We start from the raw sequence: 21,512 nt of genomic DNA, 5'->3' as shown, positions 1-21,512 counted from the left end.
AAGCAGCTCAGTTTCCAAATGGGTTTCCTAGTAAGAGGCTGTTTCTGATATGAACTCAGTGGCTGGCTCTTTGATCACTTCCCCGTGTGGGGAGAGGGGGTTCAGCATTACCAGAGGAAGACAATGAAGCCAGTCCTGAAGAAACCTGATAGGCTAGGGTCAGATAGGAGGGAAGAAGACCTCTCCTATCAGTGGACTAGGGGAGGGGCATAGAGGTAGAAGAGGGAAGGAAGTGGGACTGGGAAGAGATGAGAGAGGGGCTACAGCAAGGATACAAAGTGAATAAACTGCAATAAATAATAAATTAATAATTTTATTCCAACTTTGTAATTTCAATTTTTAAATTCTGATACTATATTTTCAAATTATTTGACAAAATTATCTAAAATAAGTATCTATACAAAGAAGATATCCAAGCATTAAATTCTAGTTCAGTAAAATAATTGTGATGAGAATCTTCTTGGATGAAAAAGTGCCAGGATACTGTTTATAGAAATAATTTTAGGGAACTAGTTTTCTTGTTTGTTTGTTTGTTTGTTTGTTTGTTTGTTTTTGTTGTTGTTGTTCCACACATTTGTGAATCCGGATTTTTTTTTTCTTTGTTAAGCACCTATGGCAAATTATTCAGTTAAGAACTTAGGAGACTTGTAGGAGGCTGGAGAGATGACTCAGTACTTAAGAACAGTTGCTGCTCTTCCAGAGGACCCAAGTTCAGCATCCAGCATCCACAGCCAGCAGTTTATCACACCTACAACTCTAGTTCCAGGGATGCAACATAATCTTCTGGCCTCCCGAGATACTCACGTTCACATATTCTCACATCACACACACACACACACACACACAAATACTTTAAAAATACAGTATTTTTAAAGTAATTTGTAAATGTTTCATAACTTCTATTAAATTCTTTTTTTGGTGAAATTTACCCTTCACTTTTGTTTTACCTTCTCTTTAGGTTTGGATGTGTGGAGGAGAAATGTTTGACGTCCCGTGTTCTAGAGTTGGTCATATCTACAGGAAGTACGTCCCTTACAAAGTTCCTTCTGGGACCAGCTTGGCAAGAGTGAGTAACTGGGCATAAGAACAGGCTGGGTTCATACAAGTTCTGCTTCCTACAAGCTGGGTAACCAACCATACACGTGGGATAAGCAAAGATACTATCTTCCAGAACCTTCTGTATGTCAAGAATTCCCATGCCTCAGCTTTATCCCATTGCTTAAGGAAGTATTAATAGACCAGTTTTGTTACGTATCAAAGCATCTTCACATGTGTTGTATTTACTATTAACCATTATCTTCTGGCTAATCTTGGTTAGTAATGTTAAATATTGGATCGCCATCAGTGATCCATCAGGCTATAGGCTTATTTACAGTGTCACCTACTGCTACTTGCTTTCAAGACCAAGTGGAGGCTTACTGAGCTGGCTTGCTCATAAATATATGGATGACCAACATTAGTCGAGTAAAACCAAGCCTGCAGGATGGATGACCATCTTTCCCCCAACACAGAGTAAAATAAGGAACATGATTAGTCAAATAGAGTGAAAGATATTGGGGAAGTAAACGTTTAACTCACTTTTCTCCTCCTTTAGAACCAGAATTAATTCTGGATAAAGATTTAGACTATCCTCAAATTTCCAGTAATTAACTAAGTCTAGTCTTGTTTGGTTTTGTTTAGAATAATTTTTTTCGTAAAGTTCAAATGCAAGGACAGTTTTATCGTCTGCCTTTTAGAAGCTGCCTGTTTGGGAATATATCAAACCTTCCCCGAACAGCGCTGGCAATATCTGTTTTTCATGTTACTTTCTTCATGGTCATGTCTGTTCTCTTCACTACAGCATGTAAGTGCTACAGCTGAGATGCCAAATCTAAAAAGAGAGTGTTTTCCAGATGCCTCGGTGCTATGCTTCCTGAGGAATCTAATCTTGAGCTACTCGCTTTCTTTACTAAGGTGCAATGGGTAAACACTTGGGTTTTTTTTTATAAGAGTTAGTAAACTCAACTAGTTTTTGTAAAGCACAATAATGATAATAGTAATAATAATAATACTTTTTACTATTCTCATCATTAACTATCTCACCAGGATTCATCAGTCTCTCAAGGGCAGAGGTTTGAGTCTATTATTTTATATTATTCCATCATCTAAAATAGAGCTTGGAGAATATTCACATAACTTAATGAAGAAATTAATTAATTATAAATCTCAAGGGGGAAAAAACTGGTTAAAGCCGGGGGCACTGGTGTACACCTGTAATTCCGGCACTCAGGGATGCAGAGGCAGGAGAATTGCTATGAGTTCAAGGCCAGCAAGTCCAGGACAGCCACAGCTGTGAAACTCTGTCTCAAAAAAATAAAAATAAAAACACATAGGTTCAAGTTATTACCAAAACGTAGTCATTTTAATGAATTTTAATAAAATTATCATCCTTAAAATGTCTCTTCCAGCTCTTGTTCTTGCTCCCTTGCTTTGTGAGATGGCCAGCAGTGTTCACATTTTTCTCTATCCCCATCCACAACCCTTTTAACAACAGTGAGACATTCTAGCATTAAATTATATTTTATTAGTCTCAGTATCTCCTTTAATAACCTGGTAGGTAGAGTCTTTCAGAGGTCCTCTGTGGAAGGCTCCTGAACTGTTACTTGTCTTCTCCTACTTCCAATGTCTATACTGTTTGCCCATCTGAATGAGAATTAAGCACCTTCCCTAGGCTCCTCCTTATTGTTTAAATAGGACTATAGATTCTAGTATGTTTATCCTATACTATATGGCTAATATCCACTTATAAGTGAGTATATACCATATGTGTCTTTCTACTTCTGGGTTACCTCACTTGGGATGATCTTTTCTAGTTCCCACCATTTGCCTACAAATGTCATGATTTCCTTGTTTTTAATTGCTGAGTAGTATTCCATTGTGTAAGTGTACCAGACTTTCTGTATCCATTCCTCCATTGAGGGACATCTGGGTTGCTTCCTGGCCACAGAGGAAAATGATGCAGCCAGCCTTGATGAGACCTGATAGGCTAGGGTCAGGGAGAAAGGGAGGAGGTCCTCCTCTATCAGGGGACTAAGGAAAAGGCATAGGAGGAGAAGAGAGAGGGTGAGTGGGACTGGGAGAAGTCAAAGGAGGGAGCTGCAGCGGGGATACGGGTGAATAAATTGTAATTAAAAAATAAATAAAATAATTTTTAATTATATTATATTGCACATTCCTTAAAAGGAAATGATTCCACTCCCCCTTCCTCCTAAACAATGAGGTATAAATAACACACTGAAGTAGATATGTGCTTAAAAGCACTGTTTGGAGAAAACACAGTTACAAAATCATATGCTGATTAAAGAGCTACAACATTTTGGAAAAAGAAGCACAGTTTAATTGAGTCATAAGACTTAATGCATATGAATGATAAAGCAACAAAACTTCCTGGGAAAGTTCTGAAGTGAACAAATTGAAGCGCACATTGCAAATTGGCTCTGTGGCTATCGCTGCGGCGTAAAACACCTACAGGTAATGAATGGTGTCCTGCCATTTATCTGCTTTCCTTCCCTCGTTCTCTTCGACATGGGCCTCATTCATTTGTGGGTAGATGGTGCGAGCTGCTGGCTCGCCGTGTAAAACATGAGTGGGGAAAGCAGTGCTGATCCAAAAAGGGGTTGTTTTCAGAAAATCAAACAGCTCATATATTTTGGGAAAGAAGTGAAGCACTTTTTCAAAAACTGTCAAATACGGGGAAACTAGGCTTAGCACATAAAACATCCAGGAAAAAGTGAATATTCGTTCAAATAAGAGAAGTCCATAACTCTGAATTTTAATCTCTTCCACTTAAATTTTACTTGAGGGCTCATTTTAGTTTTTTCCTAAACTGCTACAGCAATCAGAAAGTCATAAATACTGAGGCCTAACTGTCACTCTAAGGAATATTTTATGATCTTTTAAAGTGTATTAAAATGAAAAACAATTCTGATATTTTTGTGGGAGAAACTCAGCTACTTTGCTACACTCTGCAATTAGTAAATCATCAAAAAAGATGAGAAACTGTCAAAATAATTGAGATGCAGTCGCATCTAGTCAGTAGATATTTTAATCTTCCTGGCCTCATTAGCCAAAGCTGGAAACGTGGCCCCAAAAGCTTGTTTATGTACTTTACAAAGCTCATTTAACCTGGAGAAAATGTGTACTTTTCATTTATGGACCTAGGTAAATGGAAGATTTCAGCTACGTTCAAATGCACAGATGTAGCTACGTTCAAATGCACAGATTCATCTATGTTCAAATGCACAGGCAGACACACATGCACACACACTCACTTACACTCCTGCACACACACACATACACACACACACAGGCTGAAGTCCTCTAGACAGCACACTACCGTATGTTATACAAATTCAAATAGCCATATTCAACACTTTCTCTTTAGTACTATACTCTGACAGAAGGACATGACACAGTTATGTATCTGTGAAACACATGATAACAAATTGTTCTCCAATTGCTCTGGGAACATGTGTCTAAACATCAGAAGGATATGCAGTGCTATTCTGGTTCTGACCCTCAGTCCTTGCAAATAAAAGACTTTAAAGAAGGTCATTAAGAATACCGTAGTTTAATTAATAGGTTTCTAAAAACAGGGTTTTAAAATTCAGAAGAAATGACCAAAGCTAACTCCTGGCCAAGTTTTCACCCAGTCTTCAGTGAACCAAGAAAAATAAGGATCACAAAGCTGCATTTGCTCAATCTAGCAATATAAGTTGTGTGCATTAATATAGGGTTCTCTCTTACTAGGGGATTCAAGACAGTCTGTTTGTTATTGTCAACATCCTCACTGAGTAAAAGCAAAAATTAACCCCCCTTGTGTTATTTCTACAAAATTCAAAAATCTGGGAGGTGGTGACTTACAATTCATATTCATATAGAAATCAGATGTTTGGCACTCAAAATCATATTTATTTTTCTAAGTCAACATGAGACTGAATGTCAGCACACTGGAGTGCAATGATGGGAACTTCTGCCAGGAGTAAATGGTCAGCCCCTGCAGAAAGGATCTTCATCTCTACGTAGAATAGACTCTCATCCCTACATGAGAACAGAAACACTCTAGTGTTGTGGAGACCATTATCCACTCCATAATGGCAGTGACTACGGTTCAACCCAGGAGAATGAGCAGAAAAGAATGGCTGTAAAATGTTTCGGCCCACCAGATATGGCTGAGTTGACAAATGAGTAGAAGAGTCCTACGTCCATCCTCTCTTTCTGACAAATGTTCTGCTAGAGAAGGAGTAATTACTAGCACTTTGGGGGCTGGGAGAGGAACTCAGACTCTTCTGTAATTGCTAGTGTCTTCCAAGATCTGTCAAAGCCACCAGGTTTAAAAGGATAGCTAATAGTAGGGACACGAGGAAAGTGCAGATGCCCTACACAAACCACTCCAACTGACTAACACAATCGTAGGCCTGGTAGCATCTTGGTCCAGGGAAGTTGCCCTAGAAGAATACCCCAAAGAGAGCAACACTATAGACTGTGAGATGTGCAGTCCTGGAAGCACACATGCACCTGACCTCCTTCCTGCCAGCACGAGATAAGGCTGTAATCAACTGTGGGAAAGGAGCGTGTTCATTTGTCTAAATTTACATGTATGTGCATGACCGTGCAGGCCCGAGATCAACCTCCAGTGTTGTCCCTCACAGCCTTCCATTTTGTCTGGTAAAACAAGGTCTCTCACAGGACCTGGGGCTTAAGATGCAAGCATTAGCCAGCAAGCCCTAGGGATCCACTTGTCTCCACATGCCTAGTACTGGGATTACAGGCATGCACCACCATGCCTGCTTTTTTATGTAAGTGCTGGGGATCAAACTCCGGTCCTCAGGCTTGCACAAAAGACATTTTATTAATTAAACAATCTTTCTACCACCAAGCCTTAGAATCAAACCCTATCATAAATCTGTAGAGAACCCCCCCCATCCAGTGCATATCAGGCAAGACTTCATACCCAAACATTTCACTTTGACGTTTCAGTAATTTATTTTTTATTCTAAAATTTCATCTTGACTTTTACACAACCATCAAGAAAATGGAGAAATTTAGATTTTTTTTTACAGGTTTCAGGCTAAAATCTGAAGTCAAAGAAGTAAAATCTGGTAAAGGTCAGATTTTACAGAATGTTCCACAGTTCTAGGAAATGGAAAAATCACAGCAAAGAGGGCAAAAGAGCAGACCTGGGATTATGGACCAAGGTCTACATCCAAACTATACCCTTAAACACCCCTGTACAGATTTGTAATAAAAAGCAGAGGCACCAGCAAAAGCATGGGCAGGAAGGAGCAGGCAGGAAGGAGCAGGCAGGAAGGAGCAGGCAGGAAGTTACGTCAGGCTGTGCTTGGGACCTGAGAGGCTGGCCCATGAGCGTGCAATGGAGAAAAACCCTACCTCTTCTGAAGCACAAGGCCCTTCTTCCTCTTTCAGACTGTGAGGAGGAACTGATGGATTCTAAATAGGAATGGCTGGAGGCAAAGCACATAGAGTGAAATGAAAGTATCCACCAACCAGCTGATGTTGAAGGAGAGAGAGAATAAAGAAAGAACCATTACAAACGCAGGAAATCTGTAAAGACAATTTTCTTAAAACATTTTATGGATTTGCTGTACTGTACATAAAAATATTGTGTTCAGTGGACTATTGTGTGAGGTTGCCCTCTTGGCATTTGAGGGAAAATAGTTATCAGCACAAAACAGGGGCATGAGGAAACAGAGAATACTGTAGATTGTTTTGGTGAGTGAGTTCTGGGGGTTAATGTACATGCGGGCTCTGGGAGCAGGAGGCCTGGAGAGACACATCTGGCCTGGATTCTGCACTCCTGAAACGATGCTTGTTGTTCCCTTTAACGTTTTCTTTCTACAAGAAAAAAAGATGCTGATTGTGTCAGGTATGTTGTAGCAAATAAAAAAAAAATGAGTGTTGGGATATATATTATTTATTATTCTTTTCCCTGTGATTATTGTGGCAGTATTATTTAACACGTTATCACAAATAATAAAACACAGACCGCTGATAGACGTTTATACTTGCCTTATTTACTTTGGGCTGGGCAGATATTTCTACCTACGCTTACCTCACCATCCGTCTCTCAGCCTCCATCCAATGTCATCTGCCTTAACCATTTTTATCTGGGCTGCCTTTCATCCATAATCTTACAAATAATTGCTTATATTTGGTGGTTTTTTTTCATCATGCCATCTTTGGAGTCTTTCTTCCCAGCCCGTGTGGTTTCTTCTCCGAGCTAACTCATCGTGATGTCGTCCTTCCTCCTCTCTTCCTGTCTCTCTCCTGTTATTCTCTTGAGCTCAAAAGCAGAGGAACCTTTGCCATGCCTACCCCATTCTGCCCTGCCTAAAATCAACCAATCAGGTATGTCTTAGGTAGATTTATACAAGGATAGGTATATCCGGGAGTAACAAGATCTTGAGGGCCGGCATTAGAACCCCCAACACAGGTACGTTTCTAGGCTCTGGGGCTTTAAGCAAACAGCAAGTCAAATACAAATCTTCCCACACACATACACACCTTGGTTTTTCAAGACAGAGTTTCTCTGTGTAACCTTGGCAGTCCTGCACTCACTTTGTAGACCAGGCCAGCCTCGAAATCACAGAGATCTGCCTGCTTTTGCCTCCCTGAGTGCTGGGATTAAAGGGTCGTGCCACCGAGCAAGGCTCAAACACTAATCTTAGCTTCTCTTACTATGGCAGTTAGGTAGAGTTAAAAACAGTTCATCTGTAAAAGTAACCAGAGAATTGACCACTAAACTGAGAAAAAGGTGAAATCATGAATCATGAAGCTCACCGTGGAATAAGATCTGAACATAATTTGAATATGTGAAAACTTTCTTCATGTATGTTATCACTGAAGCTATGATTTAACATGAGACAATATATGACATGTATAGTATCTAACACTGTCATATGTATATATATGTATATATACATACATATATACATATATACATATGTAATGGCATATACTTACTAGGTTATGGGATTTGGGGGAAAGGTGATTTGTGGGAGGCTTTCTTTGCCAAGGATGACGGTGAACTCCTGACCCTCTGGCCTCTACCTCCTGGAGTGTTAGTTTTATAGGCTTGTAGCACCATCCACAGCCTCCTTAGTGGATTTAGTGGTCCCATAAAACACATTATATATATAATGTATACATATACATATATATATATATATGGATGGATGTATACATTATAAACACATTTTACTGCAATGAAGGTTCTTTACCTGAATAGCAAGATCCTTGAAAATACCCTACAGTTGTTATACCCCATGAGTGTGGAGGATAAATGTAAGGTCTGAAAGAGAACACTGCTTGATTATCTCAGCTATGAAATGTCTTCTTAATCACTTCCAAAGATGCCTTTCTCCCAAGATATCCTGGTGATGAACAAGTCTGCTGGCTTTAGAGGGGATCTCTAAAAATACCCTTCAAATTCTTAAAGGCTTTTAAAATTGCTGGAGGTAAGGAGAGTGGCTCAGAGGAGGAGGAAGGGGTGGAGTCCTTTAGGGTGGTAGGTCCCAAGTCTAGACACTTCTTTGTTGACTGTAGTATCAGTGATTGCAGTCTGAACTAGGTGAAAGGGAAACACATAATATCTCACACCTGTAGATGTTTGTTTGTGTCTCCACACTGTATCAGTTGATAAAAAGCATTAACAAGCCCAAAATGACTGGTTTGATATCTGGAAATAAAATTGCCAACAAGACTGTATAGTAGGATGACAAATGAGAAATCTCAGCTTCCACAAATTGACCTTTCTCCCTTAATGGCTGTGAATCAGTTTGTTCTCATAAAGCTGCCAGGCAAGTAATAGCCGTGGCGTGACGGCCGTAGACAGCCATGCAGCCCATGCTTCTTTCTACTGCTCTCAAGGCTGCAGGGTCCGGGTGCTTTATCCGAACTAGTTCAGGGGCATGGTGGTCGATTGCAGGCTTTCTCCCAGAAAGCACGAAATGATAGGTTCTTCCCCCAAGATACGGCCTCCATAAATGGTGAGCTCTGCTGTACAGCAGCAATCCCTCTGAAGATAATAACCATCCCTAATTCATCCTTCCAATATAACAGAAAGGGCAATAAGCCTGTCCAATACTGGTGGTTAGGACTAAACATGATTCATACACTGCAGTCTTGGGCTTGCTGCTCTTTCCTTTTGGTCACAATATAAAAACAGAATAGTCTCCATTAAAATAATACTTTCTATTTAGATGGATTTTTTTTATATAAGAACCTCAGGCATTTTCAGTAAATGATGCTTCAATTATTCTCCGTGATATTTTCCTTTAAAACGAATTATAAATCTATGGGCCAATCATGATCCAATAAATCATTAAGCTATGATTATCCCATTGCGTGCTATGAAGATAAATGTTACCTCAAAAGGCTCAAAAATTCTATCAATAAGTATTTACCAGGTGCATGCTGTGTTCCAGGCAGAAATGTATATGGCACATTGCATATCCTAAACCAATAGAAGTGCTCTTTTCCAAAGAGTTCATAGCATTTCTCTGAAAAGTAATGGGCTCTAATTTGTACCATTCCTTAAGGTGGAGACAGGTTGTGTTAAGCAGCCATGGTAGAACTCCTACTCTCACCCACAGTTCTGCCCTCTTCCTGCACCCTGAATATTTGATGCTTGGGTAACACGAAAGGAAGAGCAAAACAGTGCTGACACATGGAGACAGAAATCAGGAAAACATGAAACACAAGTTACTTTTTCACTGTTTGACCCTCAACTGCTCTGAATTCCTAACCCTGCGATGTCATATGTGTCTGTTCTGTTTGTTTGAATACCCAGTGACAATAGAATAACACATAATCCTCTACATTTCTTTGAGATTGTAATATAGTTATAGCATTTCTACCTTTCTTCTCTTCCCTCCAGACCCTCCAAGCTATCCACCCCCTGATACTTTAAATTGTTGGCCATATTTTACTAATTGTTATTGCATATGTGTATTTGTACATACACACACATACATATGTATGATGTAATTTTGTCCAGTCTGTATAATATTTCTCCAATGCATAGTCGCGGAGCTGATAGTTTGGCACTGGATAACTAACTGATGAGCTATTTCCTGGGGAATGTCACCCCTCCCACTCCCTGCTTTCCTCAGTTGCCTGTAGATGTTGTGTATGGTTGAGGCCTCATGACTTTTCCCCATCCAGTTTGGAATGCCCATTGGTGCCATCCTTGTTCACTCATAGTTCTCTAGAGATTTGAAAGCAATGTGGAAGTGAAGCATATAATTTTCATACATACATAAACCCTAAAAAGTAAAGGTAAAATAGTAAATAGTTGACATAAACAGTCCCCTGCCACTTCAGATCATAAAAAAATATATGAAGTAAATACATTATTTTAAAATTTCACAGTTTCCTACAACCTCTCAAAACTACCCTTCAGCTTAGTTTCTTCCTCTTTATTTGAGCCTCATATTTTTCCTATGAAGGCTATGTTCTTTCTAACATTAAGCCGCTTTGCTCATTTTAATTCTGTTGAATAGTTCCTGGTGCTTTCCCAAGTTTAAGTTCAGCTACAGGCTGTGTGTCAACTAGAAAATGCTTTCTGGTATGTAAAGCAAAAGCAGGTAATTGAGCCAAACAGTTTTCAAGTTATAAGGACGATGTTCAGCATTCGGTTGCTAATACTGATTGACAACATTTTACTTTAGCTTTGTTCATACCTACTGGGATATTTTGTTGAATAAAGATAGTATTTAAATTGCAGCGGTATATGCTTATGTGATCCCTGGCTAATACAGACAAAGATTACTTTTGCTTTGTCATTCCTAATAAGATTAAAAGCATGCTTATGCTCCATCTCTAGTTGTCTTCCAGTCTGTGTCGGTTACTCTTTCTCCAACCAGAGCATTTTGGCTCTCTCTGTTGTTATTTAGCATTTAGATAGCTTGCTTTCCTTAAAGTACTTAAATAGCAAACTATGTGGTGAGCTGTCTGGTAGGCTAGAGGGAGTTATTGTGTTCTTAATCATTATCCCCATTAGAAGTGAACATTTTCCTTCAATCTGGACTCTACTGGAGATCTGGAAAGAAGAAAGTTACCTCAAACAGAATAGGTCCCTGCTGCTACAAAATTAAGCCATTGAAATTTAAGCAAATAAAGTTTTTTGGTACAGCATAGTCTCAATAAACAAATAAGCAACCCTCACAACTAGAATTGGCTGCTTTACAAATCTGGCTTCTAACACCCCATTCCTTCATAAAGCCGCACACACACCTGGAGGGAAGGCACTCGTTTCGTGGAATTAGCCTTTTCCCATGAGGTGTGGGGATGCACAGTACCCCCAAGCCTGAGGCTTCTACTTCTTTATTTCTGTCTCCATCACCTTGTTTCCAGTGGTTTATTAATTCCTGGCAGGAACTCCATCTTCAGCTTAAGTGTGTCTCCTTTTCAGTGCTGGGGAAAGGGCAGGGTAGAGGAGATAATTTACTCTTGGTGATCTGTAAACTGAGAAATGGTCAAACACCAACTAGGATTTTTGTAGAATCTGGATGATTTTTGATGGGTTAATTCTAAAAGGTATTTACGGAAACAAAATTTCACAGGTAACCTGCACATTGGACAGACACCTTATTTGATCCAAGAAAACTGAAATGGGCAACAAGAAACAGCAGGTTTTTTTCTTACCTGTTTTGAAAGTATGGGAAACCAAATGATCTCTCTCCTCTCTTTCTCTTGCTCTCTTCTCTCTTTCTCTTGTACACATGTACCACATGTGTACACAGGCCTACATATACACACACATATACACACACGCTTGAATGCATGCATGCATGTCAGGCAAGGTGCCTCACCCTGAATCATGAATACTCAGATTTAGAAGAATTATTTCTATGCTGGCTCTTGAACAGTCCAAACTGCTTCTAATTCTCAACAGTTTCACAGTATTTCCAAAATCATCTATCATTAATCTTAGTCACCCAAAAAATGTTCAGCTACAAACTTTGAAAATTAGCATTGCAACCTCTTGCTTAATCTCTTGTTTAGTTTTTGTTTCTGGTGTTGGGTTTTTAGCACAGTTGTTTTTCAGCAAAGCGGTTAACAAGTCACAAGCGTACTCAAAGCATCTCTGTAGAAATATCTATATAGAATAAATTGAGTCATCCTACACATAAGACCCATCAGCACGGCTGACATGAAAGAAAAGTACCTTGGAAGAACTTTCAAGTGCTAGTGGTTATTTTAAATTGTATTGCAGTTTTTCTTTTAACCCAGCTAGCACCCAAATAATTAAGAATTGGAATATTATATTTATTTAACAAGCTATATGGGAAATCACTCAACTTGGCTGTCAATGAAAGTATGCTGGACTTTGAGTCACTAGCATACAACATGAGAATTTTTCCTGTGCTGCAAATCTGTCTAAACAATTGTCTAGCTATATTTTAGGTAATTGGACTGGAGAATTCGATACTACGATGGAGCAGCTGAGAGTGACCATTGTCACGGTAAATTCTACCAGAGTGGACGCAGGACTAGCCACAGGATTATCATCATGGATTGCTGCAGCCATGAATCATCTGAAGGAATGGGGCAGGCATGGGAGCGTTAGCAGGCCTTCTGGTGTTGGTCTCCTTGGTTTGCCTGTGGTATATATGCAAGATTAGAGTCTCACAACAGTGTAATACAGCCATGACCATTCAGGCCTTTACAGCCATTGAAGCAGGACAGTCTCCCCAAGCATGGTTGGCTACCATAAAAAGCTAAAATGTTACGCTCAAGATGCGAGGCTAAGCACTGCACTCAGGGTCAGCCGCTTTCGACCCAGAGAAGAGCATGTCTGATTGCATGCGGGTTGATGCCCCAGGTCCCACCTCTGAGAAAAAGGTATCGGACTGGTCTGATGCTCTTTGGGTGGATGACACCTAAATGAACATCAGTACAAAGTCCCAATTTATTTCTAATATCAGAGATCAGACTTCTACTCTTGCCTGATGTGTCTAAAACAAAAAGGGGGAACTGCAGAGAGCTGCGTAATGCCGCACCTTAAAGATGGAGCTGGTTTCCGCCTTCTACCTTCCCGATGGTGAGTGCTCTCTGTCACGAAGAACTCCACATTTGGCTAAGGCCAAGGATCTGGCTTGCTTCCATGTATGTGGACCTATCTGCATTGCCCACATGGCACGCTGGGGTTGGCTACCCAGAGGCTATTTAAGCTGTGGGTTGGCTTTCCCCAGGGTCAGATGATTGTTCAAGGTTCCTGAATAAACTGCATTGAAAAAAAAAAAAAAAAAAACAGGTGAAAACGCTTAAAAAAAAAAAAAACAAACAAGCTATATGGGACAACAACTGAGTAATATTAATCCATGTTTAGCCTTGTAAACTAATCTAGCTACCTCCCAACCAAAATCCCCTAGATACTTGCATTTTATGGCTTTCTCTGCTCCAGCTGCTTTTCTCATGATGTCTCCCTGGGCCTCTTCTCATCCTGAATCCCCACTTCCCCTCTCTCTCTCTCTCTCCCCCTCCTTTGGCTGGCACAGTCAAGCCCTCTTCTCTCCCCTGCTCAGTCATTGGATGTTAAGTTTCTTTATTGACACATCAAAAAACAACTGGGGAGCAGTGTTTACACAATATTAGACAGGAGATGCTCAGAGCAAGGATTGCAACCAGATATGGGGGCACAGAAATCAGCATTTGAATCCTTACACAGTTCACAGTAACATTATGCTTCCATCAAAACAAATCTCCCAGTCAACCCACTCCAAAGTTCCTGACCCACATTGTTTAATATTGTTTTAAGTCACTTAGTGGTAGGGTATTTTTTTCTGCATCCCAAGACAAATAACCTAGTTATTTCTGCTTAATAAATAGTCTTTCATCTCCAAAGCAAGACTTCTTAAAGGACATCATGAACTCAGGTGACACATTGGAAGATTAAAAACTGAGAGATTTTTACATCAAAGGTTACTGTGTGTATGTGTGTGTGTGTGTGTATACATACTTGAACATCAGTGGTCAAAGAAAAAGAGGCTATCAACTGGAGAGTGAGGGAGACATAAGAGAGATTAAAGAAAGGGTGCTTCGGAGTAGGGAGGGGAAAAAGAGGACAGTGAAGTAATTCTATTTCAATTATATATATTATTGAATATAATATATGTATGTATGTATGTATGTATGTGTATGGAACACATATATCCACACAGACAGAGTAATAAGGTAGTTAAGGAACTGGTGAAAATGGCAAGAAAATATTTTTAATTGTCAAGGAGGATGGCTCAGCATCTAAGACACTTGCCTCCAAGCCTGTTAACCAAAAGTTCAATTCCTCGGCCTCACATGGTGAATGAAGTGATCCAACTCCTGCAGCTTCTCGCACTCACCCAAGCACATACAGACAGAAACACACACACACACACTAAATAAACAAAGTAAAATACAGTTAAAATTTTTGATTTTGTGAATCATAGATTGGGTAAAGATAAAATAAAGATATGAAAATATAAAAATATAAATAATCACTACAACTCAACAATAATAACAAAATCCTGACTAATCTGTGTAACATTCGTTTCTGACAAAAGATGACAATAGAGTCCCAAAATGAGTTCTTACATACGGCCAATTACTTTTCATCAAGATACCTCGGTAAAACTGTGGAGAAGGTACATTTTTTTCAACAAATAATGTTAGAAAAATTGTGCATACATATCTTTAAAAGATAAAGTTCAATCTGTGTCTTATTCCATATGCAAAAATTAACTCAAAATGAGCCACTAATCTGTATAAAAGACAAAATTAAATTTTTAGAAAAAGAAAATAGCATCATGTGTGGTGGCATACGTCTTTAATCCCAGCATTCAGGGAGGCAGAGACATGTGGATGACTGTGAGTTTGAAGCCAGCCTGGTCTGCAAAGTGAGTCCAGAACAGCCAAGGCTACACAGAGAAACTTTGTCTCTGGAGGAAAAAAAAGAAAAAAAAGAAAGAAGAGAGAGAGTGAGGAAAAGAAAGCAGAGAAGAAAAATGTATGTAAGCAAAAAATTCTTAGACATAGTACTACAGAAACTATCCCTAGGAAAATGATGAATTGAGACCTCTCGGGAGATAGTGAGAATAAAGATACAGAATAAGGTATGGTGGGGAATGTCTGCAATTTTTGTCTGACAAGAAACTTGAATGCAAAATATGCAAAGTGTTGTCAATATTTTAACTCCAATATTTTAAGGGAAAATGTGTGCTGGGCATACACTGTGCAGCTACACATACCTAGCATGAGCGCTCAGTCTCCTAAACATAAATGAATACATGAATTTGTTTTCCTTTTCGTTTCTTTTTAGAGAAAAGGTTTCTCTGTGTAGCCCTGGCTGTCCTCGAACTCTCTCTGTAGACCAGGCTGTCCTTGAACTCACAGAGATCCACCTGCCTCTGCCTCCCAAGTGCTGAGATTAAAAAGCACTACCACTACCTTCCAGCTACAGAGATATTTTTAAATGATCAAAAGAATCAAATAGATACTTTGGCAGTGACAACAGAGACAAAATGAGGTTACTGAAAGGTGAATAATGCCATTAGTGACTAAAGAAACACAGTGAGAGACTTGGTGTCACAACGGTCAGGATTTGAAAGACTGAGAGCATGGTAGTGACTGTGTGGAAATCTTAGCCCCATTGCTTGCTGTTTTAGCAACAACAACAACAACCAAATGAAAAGGAGACTAAAGAATTGGTGAGGAGAAGGCTTTATTTACAGATTTAGCCATAATTTGGACAGAAAATTTCCAGCTTTTCATCTCCTATAAGAGTGCAGTAATTTATAGGAAAAATCAGAGAAAAAAGCCAGAAAATGGTGTGTGTAGATTTGGCTGTGAGACAAGTTTTCAAGGCTGCAAGATATGTTGTCTTTTCCCAGGGGACAGGTCTTCTCTGGCCCCAGTTTTCAGCTTATTGTCATGCTCAGTGAGGTATTTCTAGGAGAAGGTTTGTTTTTTTGTTTTTTGTTTTGGTTTTTGTTTTTGTTTTTCATTTTCAAGTGTGTGTGTGAGAGAGAGATGCACTTACTTACCTGTGCCTGTGCCGCATGGGTAGGTGCACGTGGGAGGGAGGTGCTCGCATGCAAGTGGAGGCCTAAGGCTGGCGTTGGCAACCTTCCTCCACAGTTCTTCCACAGCATTTCTTGAGGCAGAGCCTGTCCCTCAATCCCAGAACACACCAGTAGGATGAAACTCCCTAACCAACTTGCCGCCCTATTTCCAGCTCCCCTGGCTGGAACTTCAGGAGCCCCTAAGCCCACCCAGCATTTCCATGGGTTCTAGGGATTCAGACTTGGTCCTCATGTCTTCATGCCAAATGCTGTAGCCTATGATACATCTCTCCAGCCTTTCCTGGACATGTTGAATATGTCTCTAGAGTCCATATTATTCTATTGCAACTCTTCACTTCCTGGTCCATTCCTAGATCTTGATGGCTGTAGGTTATTGAGGATTAGTGTGACCATTTCTAAAGCATTCCAATGCCTGAGAGAAATTTCCACTAAGAGAATATACAAAGGAGCCGATTTCAGGGACATTTAGTTTGTGTCTGTTAACATCTTTCTAAGTCAGGCACTGTGGTGCACACCTTTAATCCTAGTACTCTGGGAGGCAGAGGCAGTCGTATCTCTGTGAGTTTGATAGTAGCCTGTCCTACAAAGTGAGTCCAGGAGAGCAAATGCCACAAGAAGAAACCCTATCTGTAAAAACCTTATCTGTAAAAACCCTATCTGTAAAAACGAAACAAAACAAAATGCTTTTCTGGGTAATACTTGGCTTTAGTTACTTTTGGAAGAACTGGCTGAAGTGACTCGTGGGGAGGGGGAAATTTGAGTCAAGGTTTCCCTGTGTCCTCCAGTGTGTTTGAACTCTGAATCTCCGGTATCCTGTGCCATCACACCCATCACATCTCCACTATGATTCTGAACACTGCCTCCTGCTTTATACAATTTTCTTTGAAGATATAACTGATTAACCAACATGTAGCTCCATCGTAACTGTCCCTCATTGCTGAGGTAAATTGCCAAACAAGCAAGGGGGGGGGCTTCATCTGAGTACATTGGGTGTGTTCACTCCCTTATTCATGATAGTTTCCCTAATAAATCTGTATTTAATCATGTGCCAAGTTGTACATTTTAAACGAGTGGTTTCTTGGCATGAAATTATTCTTCAGTAAATCCGTGTGTAAAATTCAACTACTAGAATTTTGTAATAAGATATAATAAAGTCATTCATGGAGTTGTGAGTTTTTTTTTTTTTTTTTACTGTTCTGTGTCTAAAAGCTGCACTAAAACTTTCATAAGCACAGTCATACATATCTAAAATATTCAGACAAAAATATAATAGAGACACAGAGTCAAAGCGAAGGTAGCCTTTATTCAAGACAACCAAAGCAGGTAACCAGCTGCAAACAGCTCCCTGTGCCTGGGTAAAGGAAGGAGAAATTGCCTGTCAGAGAAGCCTCTCATGAGACTGGATTAACTTCCTCTCCCTATGCTGACAGCTTCCCACTGACATCAAAGAAGTTTTCAGATTAGAGAAAAGTAAAGCAGAGAGAATAATTGTTGTGAGCTGTCTGACTTACTGAGATTCTTTTTTATGAGCTGTACGTCTGATGACATTATCATATTATCAATGATAAGAGGGATTTGGGTGGGACTCCTGAGCCACTAAAACCCTCTTATGCATCAAAAAGAAGACAAAGAAATGCATTCAAATCAAAGCAGGATTCTTGAGTGCATAGGGTAGCAGTAGGGTCCTTGCTGTAGGAATGACTGAAAAAATAGCTTTATCTGTAGAAGAAAAAAAAAACAGTCTCATTCAGAAACAGTTTCTCATATCCATATATATGAAGAGGAAATCTATTACGCAACCCACTGTAATAAAATAGCTTAATATTGACACAAGTGCAGCTTGTGGATTGGGGTCACACTAGCACACATGTAATAATTGCAACATGCACAAAGAAATAGAGGTGTTCTGCTAAGGTCAGATGTGTCCAAATAAACAAATGCATGGCACAGCTGTGGCCACTAACTCCCACATAATACACTGATAAACTGAGCAAGAGTTTTATTTGTAGAATAATTGAACAGGTCTTTCTACCTCCCCCTTCTTTCATAAGACTCCCTGCACTCTGCCCAAAGTTTGGCTACGAGTCCCAGCATCTGCTTTAATACCCTGCTGGGTAGAGTCTTTCAGAGGTAGACTTCTGTGGTTGGCTCCTGTCCTGTTCCCTGTTTTCTCCCTCTTCTGATGTCCATCCGTTTATTCTAATAAATAATAATGGTATACAAAGAAAGAAATATGATTTAATGTTTTGGGCAAAATATCAATTCAAAGATCTGATATGCATTAGATTCAGGAAAAGACTTAGTGTTGGATAGCTCAAAGAAAACAACATTGAAATTCTAAGCACCTCTAAGTAGAGCTGAATGTGTTATATGTGTTAATAAATATGTGGGCAACACAGATATTAATATCAGCCTGGGCTGAATAAGAGAGCATGTTGTGGCACACAAGAAATTACAGAAGGGTACCAGAAAAACAACAAATCTGCTAGTGCATGAAAAGTGCAGGGAATAATAGCTTTGATTTCTTTTCCTATTCAAGACCAGGAAACTGCAGCTTTTATTTGACTCTCTCTCTCTCTCCCTTTCTCTCTCTCTCTCTCTCTCTCTCTCTCTCTCTCTCTCTCTGTGTGTGTGTGTATGTGTGTGTGTGTGTGTGTGCCTGCCTCTCTTGTCTCTTTCCTAGTAACTGTCTCCAATAACTTCCAATAACTATCTTAAATAACTTCTATGCTGTCTCTTGGGTTCAAAATGAGTAGGCCTGAGCTTTCTCCCCAATCTACTTGACCAAACAGATCTTGGCAAAGACAGGAGGCCTCATCTACTATTTTCAGGCCATTCTAGCAGGGCCAAGTCTTTGCCTTTAGCTACCAATTATGCCTCTTGTTTCCTTAAGCTCTGTACTTGCTCCCCTGCAAGCATCATAGATAGAAAACCAGCAGGAGTTCCCCTGTTAAAACCAGCAAAGCAGGGGATTGTATATCTTATTATATCCGCTGTGTGTTACACCAGGCTCCTCACCAGAGAGCGGTTTCCAATGACTCTGAAATAATGTCCACAGAAGCAAAACATTCTCTGTGGATTTGGCAATAGCATCAAGATTATGAGATTCTGCACATACAGTTGATGAATTACACATGGAGTAAGTAGGTACTATAATCAGATTATATATATCGCCACATAGAGCTGCCAGAGTTAGCAAATTAAAATATAGGATGCTCAGCAGCATTTGATTTTCAGATAAGCAAAGAATACCTTTTGGTATAAGCATGTCCCACACAATATTAATAATGCAAATGTTAATTATACATACAATTTAGAGTTATTTGCTGTTTATTTGAAAGAAACATTTAACTATGCATCATGTGTTTTACCTGGCAACTCTAACTGAGAGGAATAAGAAAAGTGTTTTAAGGAAAAATATCAGAAAAATAGGAGAAATACTGAGGCTGAGGAGGGAGAGCTGATGAGAAAGATGAGAAGTTGTTGCTTCATTTTAAAAGGGGATGAATAGAATAGTTCCTGTAAGCAGGACATTTTATACCAAAGAATAAAATTAAAGAGCAGTGTTAAGGGCTGTATACTTGCCCTTATAATATACTACTATATTTTACATCACCCTAGATGCTGTTTGATCATCTATGCTCTAAAAATTACAGGAAAACTTTCATAAACATTCACACCCAGGTGAACCAATGAAGGAGATAAGAAAAAATTGTCTGTGAACCGCACCAAGTGCCCACAGAGGTTAGTTAGCAAGATATCAGCAGGAGAAAAAAATCCCCAAGTGGGAAATTGAAGGTTGTATAAATGGGCACCTTCCCAAGGAATCCACAGAAATCTGGAAGCAGGCAAAACGTGTAATTTGAAAGCAAAGCACTTTTATTTGAGACTCAAAAATAAACAGGAACCTCTGTAAGACCATGCCTATGTTCTGAGAGTTCAGAAGTAGACTTATTACATGTCTACAACTCCTGATCTCGAAGGTTTCTTTTTCCTTTTTTCTTATTAGCTATGCTTTGCTAATAGCTCAGCACCATCATGAACATTCATACTATCTGAGACAGATGGGAAAGTTCTGGCAAGAGCTCTTCTGGCAAGAGATGTTATTGGGATGTCTCACTTTCATGGTTTTGCAAATTTACATAGCTATGAATGCCTAAGTGAGAAATCTGCCTTTGCACCTTCCCCATTACTGCCACATATTTGAATGTGTATATTTGCACTCCGGTATAAACATGCCAATGTTCTCTAATGCGTGTGAGTATAACTACTTCCTGGTATAGCGGAATTTGTGCTGCAATCTGTAAAAAGACCAGGGAAAGTCTTCTTGCAATGGCTTGTGACATTTTTCAGCTGCACTTCCAATGTTTTTCCAAAGGCTAAGTACTGAATTACAGTTACAGCCACAAATTAACGCCGTGTGTTGTTATTTCTGAAATAATGGCCTTGGAGTGATTTTATTTGGTCAGTCAATTCAACGACTTGGGAATAATGGCTGTCCCATAACTGATACTTCAGAAGGTTTCTCCCTGTCTTTGTTAAGGTTCCCATCACTGTGAAGAGATACCATAACCACGGCAACTCTTATAAAAGAAAACATGTAATTGAGGCTGGCTTACAGTTTCAGAGATTTAGACCATTAGCATCATAGTGAAGCATGGCAGCTTCCAGGGAGACATGGTGCTGGAGAGGAGCTGAGAGTTCTACAACTTGGTCTGTAAGCAGCAGCAGGAGACTGTGTCCCACATTAGGCATAGCTTGAGCATAACAGACCTCAAAGCCCACCAGCACAGTGGCACACTTCCTCCAACAAGGCCACACTAATATTGCCACTCCCTATAGACCAAGCATTCAAGCACACTAGTCTATGAGGGCCATTACTATTCAAACAACTACATTCCCTAGCTGGAAAAGCTTTTCAGAGTTCAAGCCTACCTCACTTTCTCTTCTATCAGATTCAGGGTATCTAGTCTATTGACGCTTTTGATCCATTCAGAATTGAGTTTTGTTAAGAGTGATAAATATGGGTTTATTTGCATTCTTCTACATTCAGACTTCCAGTTTGACCAACAAAATTTATTGAAGATGCTGTCTTTTCATTAATTCAATTCCGTTGGTCAACATCTCTGATTTTAATGTTCATACCATGTTATTTTCATTATTATAAATCTGTAATACAGTTTTAACTCAGGTTCTGATACTTTCAGCATCTTTTTTATTATTCAGAATTGATTTGGGGATGAAGTTTTATTTTGCATGAGGACTTTTTGTTGTTGGGAAATTTTTAATGACTGCCTTTGTTTTACTAAGGGTATCTGTTCAAACTGTTTATTTCATCTTCATTTAACTTTGGTATATATAAAAAAATTCATTTTTTTAGATTTTCCAATT

General features: G+C 39.4%; 1 protein-coding gene across 3 annotated transcripts in view; it reads left to right on the top strand.

Annotated features, from left to right (window-relative positions):
- Nucleotides 1-21,512, top strand: part of Galntl6 (polypeptide N-acetylgalactosaminyltransferase like 6) — a 1,307,600-nt gene that overhangs the window by 1,219,201 nt on the left and 66,887 nt on the right. For all 3 annotated transcript variants that reach the window (XM_060381810.1, XM_060381809.1, XM_060381811.1), the window contains one exon: nt 959-1,066. In XM_060381810.1, the coding sequence (XP_060237793.1) occupies nt 959-1,066 (108 nt within the window). The remainder of the gene's footprint in view (nt 1-958; nt 1,067-21,512) is intronic.

This window comes from Meriones unguiculatus, chromosome 4, assembly GCF_030254825.1.
Source record: "Meriones unguiculatus strain TT.TT164.6M chromosome 4, Bangor_MerUng_6.1, whole genome shotgun sequence".
Lineage (NCBI taxonomy): Eukaryota > Metazoa > Chordata > Mammalia > Rodentia > Muridae > Meriones > Meriones unguiculatus.
Note: the sequence above shows the minus strand (reverse complement) of the source record. Positions and strands in the feature narration are given on the sequence as shown.